The following is a 6674-nucleotide window of genomic DNA, read 5'->3' as shown; positions in this document are numbered from 1 at the left end:
TTTTATTATAAAAAAGTGTTTGTCGTGCTTCCAATAGTAAATGGTAATATACCAAAAATACAGAATAAGTATAATTAACCTATAATTTCCTTGCAAAAAACTTTATATTTTATGTTCAGCAATGTAATTTTATGTTAAAAATGTTAAACTAAAATGTCTTACTAGGCTACTTCTTCCAACATCAAAAATTAAACTTTGCACTCAATAAATGATGTTTGATATCCATTTACTACAAGGAGCGCTTTCCTTTCCTTTCTCCTTTCCACAAGTGGCACTTAGAATAATGAAGTACATAAATTAATGCAATAATGTACCCAATAAATGAATTTTAAAATCAAATTTTAGTACATCAAACTGTAAAAAGTGATGTGGATATAAAAGTTTGTTTTCACATAAAACAGCACTCATATGTCCACATAGGGTGAATTCACCTAATGTGGGACAGTTTTTGCAATTCAGACTTCCGGTCTATATTGCGATATGAAGCAAACACTTTCAATATACATCCAATACCATTCTGAAATCCCCAGGTTGTGATCTAATAAAATCAAAAGAAAAAATACTGATATTACATTCCTAAAAGAAATGCTATACATATCAAAATTCTGATTGCCAAGTTGTCTCGGGTAGTCAGCATTTCCTAATGTGGGACAGTCATTTCCCTAATGTGGGACACTGAAAGGTCTGTTTAAAAGTCACCTTAATTCACATAATAAATGCTAATTTTCAAACGTGTCTGTTTACTAAAATAACCTTTAATGTTATTGCTGTTAATGGCAAATCAAACAACAGCAAATAAAATAGATAGGGTTGCAATAGTGCTCCATGTTTTATTCCATAGTCGTCTACACGCCCACACACCTTTAACCCTGAGTTGTAGCATGGATTTTGGGACATTCCAGGCCCTGCAACCTCAGTTGTGGGACTTCACTAGCCCCAGCAATCTCTCTGAACTCTGCTATGGCTCCCCTCATTCTGTCTTCCCTCCAGTGGTTGAGCTTTCTTTCTTTCCCTCGTTTCATCTCCCTGCCTTACTCACCTTTGCCATTGTGACCTGAAATACATTCCATTTAATTAATCAGTAATGTGATATCCTGTGCTAACTTCTGAATTTAAACATTTATCATGAACATTATTAAAAAAGTCTAAAGTTAGAAACAAAAAACTCCTAAACCATTTTAGCATTTGATACAATGATACTGCAACTCCCAGTTATTGAAAAACGTTAGCTCTTTATTTAAAATATCCCAAATAATGCATTATAACAATAAAATCATGTAAACAACCATTGCTATTGCTCAGTATATTCAACTACACACAGTTTTGCCTAACAGAAGCACATTTGGAGCTGTCCCACATTAGGCAAACCATCCTGTCCCACTTTAGGGAGACGTGTTTCCTAAAGTTGGACAGTAGGAATTTTGATTGAAAATTCTGAATATTGAGAATATTTTCACCACATTAGGATATTTTGTGATGCATAAACATGTTACAAACACATTCTGATAAACAATTAGAAATATTGTTGCTTTTTTAAGAAATGTATGCCCTTAATATCAACTTTGTCTGAACAGTATGTCACTAACCTCTTGGTGGTCTTCACACAGAGTGCTTCCTGTTTGAGGGCTGCCCCGCCCCAACAAATGATTGGACATTTCAGATGTCATGTAATTTTGATCATGTGATATCACAGCTTGTGTGAGCCCACAGTTACATTAACTTTCTTTTGCTAGGGGAAGACCTATCCCTGCTTAAGCTTAAGTGTCCCACATTAGGCGAATTCACCCTACACTGAAAGAGTTATTGGACGCTGTAATTCTTTCTCATGCTCATATTAACTGTACATAAATTCATTTAAAAAATAATTTGTTGGAGAACAGAAATAAGTGAAACTATCCTTTTACTCACAATTATTGTTGTAGTTATGCAGGTAGTGAAGTGTCTGCCAAAACAAAAAACGATCATATTGAATAAAATAATAATAATAATAATAAGTTATGGATCATATACGGCTAATAATATATGACATTCTAAAAATCTTTGTTTAATAGTACAGCCTACTTTGTCAAAAGGCGGCACGTTTAGGTACATTTGTTGTTGTCTAATGAAGTGACCCAGTAACCCCAATAAAAGGCTGCACAAACAAACTGCACACCACCAGTTTGTTACTGAGCCATAGATAGTGTTTCGTCTAACAATCTTTCTGTAATCTACCTTCAGTCAATAATCCTCCAGTTCATGGCTGATTTGTGGACTTTATGTTCACCTCCATAGTTTGACCTTGCACCCACATGGCTGCAGTCCAGTCCAGGAGCACTTCTACCAGCAGAGGGCGCTCCGAGCCCGTTCAATCCCCGCCTCACCATCACAGCAGAGGAGGACACTTCCATCAAACTGCGGTGGCGATCTGATTCCTCTAATTGCCTCCTTCTTGTTGTTAATTGGTGCCAATCTGTCCAGCCTCAAAATATCGAGCTACATTACACTGTCTGGATCACAAACACACTCTATTTCCCATTGGTGCATGTTAATTTAAACATTACCTGCAAGTATTGAGTGTGTTTGCTGGTTGAATTCACCTGTTTCAGCCAATGAATCTGAGCTGTCAGTGTCTGCAGACAGATCGAGGTAAGCTCCTGCACCTGTGAGCTCTGCGTTGCATTATCGAAATAATGCTGCACAGACTGTGCAAACTTAGCATCGTTTTATATTTATATTGTCTCTGCAGACGGTTGCTTATCAACGTAATTAAAAAAACAAACTTGCGGTTTGTGCAAAAGCAGTAAATTAATCTACTTTTGGGCGGTACATCTTTGTTATTAATTCATTACGATGAGATCAAAACGTGCAACAGATTAAAAGAGACAGTTTGAGGTGTTTGGTGATATTTTGGGCGGGATACTGGAAACATAACTCCTAATTATCCCTTACTATTACAGCATTAGTATTTTCTGCATGTCTGCCGTCAATGGGAGCTCTACACTACTATGACCCCTCCCACTTCTGCTTCCCCGAAATAGACCCGCTGCAAAGAAAAACTTCACAATTTATTGACTGATTATACCGATGAAAGCACATGTTTCGAGTTTAAATCAACAATAATATCGTGTGTGAGTTGTTTTCGATGATAATTGTGAGAATTTAATTTGACGTGTAAGGTTTTCAAGGCCGGCGAGTGTTTCGCGGGAAAATGGGCGGAAGGATACAGCAGTGGCGCGAGAGGGGGAGTGCTGCGGCGGTTTTATTGCAGCCGGCGCAGCGCTCAGCTGTGATTCTCACGCCGCTGATGGTGGACTGCGCGTCGTCCTCACCGGGTCGCTGGTGCAGCCTTTCAACTCCCTATGCATGCTTCACACCGCCTCACTGAAACAGTCTGCAACACCTCCGTGGAAGGATTTAATGTTACTTTCATACTGGAATAACTTTCCTGCCCTTTTTGCGTTTTTTGGGTCGATTTCGCCCTGTGTTCTTCCGCCGAGAGTTTAAAATCTAAAAGGTAAGGGAGGGAGTGGGGTTTCAGGAGCTTGTACGTCAGCTTCCCACACCAGTTTAGTCAAATAGATAATCGTTTATCGTCAGCAGCAGTTAAGTGAAGGTGGGGTTTCCCCCTGTTGCCCTTAATTTACTATCAGTTTCCCAAATTGAGCACCTGCTGCTGCAGCACTTGTGCATGCATGCAAGGCGTGCAAACGCGGGTCGATGTTTTGGAGTGACCATGTGACGTTGCTTACACTTAATGTTGCAGAGCAGGATCAGTGCCAAGCAGCTGCTCTGAACCTGCAGACCTGTAAGAGTAATCATCTAATCATCCATTCTTTCTTTCAACCAGCTTCACTATAAGGAAAAAGACAACGGAGTCAAAATGCCGCTGAATTCAAGTTTGGCGAGTAAAAACTATGACTACGACTACGACTCCCTGCAACCGTATTTCTACTATGATAACGAGGAGGAGGATTTCTACCCTCAACAGCTTCAGCCTCCGGCACCAAGCGAAGACATCTGGAAGAAATTTGAACTGCTGCCGACCCCTCCCCTCTCCCCGAGCCGCCGGCCGTCCCTGTCAAGCCTCTTCCCCTCCACGGCTGATCAGCTGGAGATGGTGACCGAGTTCCTGGGCGACGACGTGGTCAACCAGAGCATCATTTGCGACGCAGACTACTCCCAAACCTTCCTCAAGTCCATCATCATCCAGGACTGCATGTGGAGCGGCTTCTCCGCCGCGGCCAAGCTGGAGAAGGTGGTGTCGGAGCGGCTCGCATCCCTGCACGCCGCGAGGAAGGAGTCGGCGGCCGGTGAGTGCGCGGAGCCCGCCGGTGCAGCCGCCTGGAGGCTCAACAGCAGCTACCTGCAAGACCTCAACACATCCGCGTCGGAGTGCATCGATCCATCTGTGGTTTTCCCGTATCCGATTGCAGAGACGCCCAAGCAGAGCGCAGGGACGCCGCCTAGTAAGGATTTGGGACTGGACACGCCGCCAAACAGCGGCAGCAGCAGCAGCAGTTGTAGTGACTCAGGTAAGCTGATGCGCTCATCATGCAGTCACACCCCTCCGTGCAATTAGGAATTTCCCTCTGCTGAGTGTGCAAAGATTGTATCCACTGTGTTGCCTAAAAGGAGGCCAACTCTCGCTTTAATTGGTATGACTCGCAGTCAGATTTGCAGGCAGGAGGCAGAGGCGTGCTGCCTGTTCCACCCATGTCATGTTGTAGACTGCTGTGAGATTAGCTAGAGGCTGCAATGTTAAGCAATCAACTGATATGGAAGGAGAGATTGTACCCCCTCCCTTCCCTCTGTGCCATGCAGTGTGAATGGGCTGCTGATGCTGAATCAGTGTGTGACTGTTCTGATTTTTGTGTTGCAGAAGACGAGGATGGAGATGATGATGAGGAGGAAGAGGAGGAGGACCAGGAGGAAGAGGAGGAGATCGATGTGGTGACAGTGGAGAAGAGGCAGGCGGTGAAGCGGTGCGACCCCAGCCCAGCGGAGACCAGGCACCCGAGCCCTCTCGTGCTGAAGAGGTGCCACGTCTCCACCCACCAGCATAATTACGCCGCCCATCCATCCATGAGGCACGAGCAGCCGGCTGTCAAGAGGCTGAAGCTGGAGAGCAGCAGCAGCAGCACTGGAGGAGGAGGAGGTGGCAGCAGCGGCGGACACAGCAGGGTCCTCAAACAGATCAGCAGCAACCGCAAGTGTTCGAGCCCGAGAACGTCTGACACAGAGGACTATGACAAGAGACGGACACATAACGTACTGGAGCGCCAGAGGAGGAACGAGCTCAAGTTGAGCTTCTTCGCCCTGCGGGATGAGATCCCTGAAGTCGCCAACAACGAGAAGGCGGCCAAAGTGGTGATCCTGAAGAAAGCTACAGAGTGCATTTACAGCATGCAGACAGACGAACAGAGACTCCTCTCGCTCAAAGAACAGCTGAGGAGGAAAAGTGAACTTCTAAAGCAGAGACTTGCACAGCTGCAGAGCTCTCGCGCTTAAAGTTTGAGGCATCAAACCTTTTCAGACTCATTGGCCTTTTGTTTTTTATGCAAGTTCAAGACTTGGGGTGTACAGTTGTTGTTGCATGCAAATGCAAAGCGGATTAAGTTGTTTGGAATCTGTTTGATTTCAATGTTAAAGCTGCCTCAATTGAAGTTATGGGTGGAATAAATATTTAAAAGTTTATTTTTATTAATAAAATATTAAAAAATGGGGCTACCCTGCAGAGGGCCCAAACTAAAATATAAATTTTTATGTTTTGTATATAATTAATATTTCCTAAGAAAATGTATTTTTGGATCTCAATTGTCTGGATGTTCAGACCCAGTGTTTGTTTTTTTCCATTATGTTCCTAGGTTCTTTTTGAAATATAAAAAAATGGCTCTTCTTGAATCTGTGTCCTTGTTCTTGCAGCGCAAAAACACACACCACACACGTCATCACAGCAGACACATTAACATACACTGGGGATATGTTGAGTGGTTTCAACAGATGCAGATAAGCCACAGATAATTGCATGATTTGAATAAGTGACTGACATAAGATGCTCATGTTTAGATGTAAGGATGCCCAGACAGAGTCACTCCTCTCCCACTGGCTGCTCCAGGTCAGAATATAAGGTACATTGAGGGTTAAATATTTTCACCTGAGGATGCTGTTCGGGTGCATGGTCATGAAGACAAGGTAAGCTCAGACTTTGATGCATAGATACATCACTTTAACCAAGATGAGAGCTAGTTTTTGACAATATTCCAGCATCACTGACACTATTAAGTGAACTAGTGTAACCAAAACCTGTCACAGTCCCTCCTGCATAAGTGGAGTGGATATGTAAGGGCATTCAAGTATCTGAATTTGACCTGTTCTGCTTCCAATTTGGACCAGAAACACCTAAAAAGATCAATGGATGCACACAAACTTGCAGGATTTTCTCCCTAATTAAGTCCACTGACAGCTACCTCAAACACCTTGCATTGTTAGACACAGTTAGGCAATGAAGCTGATTGTTAAAATGGCCAAATGATCATTTAATTCATGTCTCAGGTCAGATTTAAGTCAAATTTTGGATGTGTGAAAGCAAAACAAGTTGGGTTACAGTTGCAAACTCACGCATTTATCCCTCTGCAGACTATAACACAGTCTAAATGTGTGTTTTGTTTGGCCAGAAACTCATAGTTATCTTA

The 6674-nt window shown here is 42.9% G+C and overlaps 1 protein-coding gene across 1 annotated transcript; it reads left to right on the top strand.

The window, feature by feature from the left end:
• Positions 1 to 3266: 3266 nt before the first annotated feature.
• myca (MYC proto-oncogene, bHLH transcription factor a) lies at positions 3267 to 5883 on the top strand. The gene is made up of 3 exons (XM_033638324.2): positions 3267 to 3496; positions 3830 to 4514; positions 4862 to 5883. Exons 2-3 carry the CDS (start codon positions 3863 to 3865, stop codon positions 5488 to 5490), a joined length of 1281 nt encoding a protein of 426 aa, XP_033494215.1. The 5' UTR covers positions 3267 to 3496; positions 3830 to 3862; the 3' UTR covers positions 5491 to 5883.
• The last annotated feature ends 791 nt before the right edge of the window (positions 5884 to 6674 follow it).

This window comes from Epinephelus lanceolatus, chromosome 20 (assembly GCF_041903045.1).
Source record: "Epinephelus lanceolatus isolate andai-2023 chromosome 20, ASM4190304v1, whole genome shotgun sequence".
Lineage (NCBI taxonomy): Eukaryota > Metazoa > Chordata > Actinopteri > Perciformes > Serranidae > Epinephelus > Epinephelus lanceolatus.
Note: the sequence above shows the minus strand (reverse complement) of the source record. Positions and strands in the feature narration are given on the sequence as shown.

Excerpts from the sequence above, each read along its gene's own strand:
- myca (XM_033638324.2), top strand. The coding sequence starts at position 3,863 with ATGCCGCTGAATTCAAGTTTGGCGAGTAAAAACTATGACTACGACTAC. Across the intron at positions 4,515-4,861 it reads CAGCAGTTGTAGTGACTCAG|AAGACGAGGATGGAGATGAT; the intron begins GTAAGCTGATGC and ends TTTGTGTTGCAG.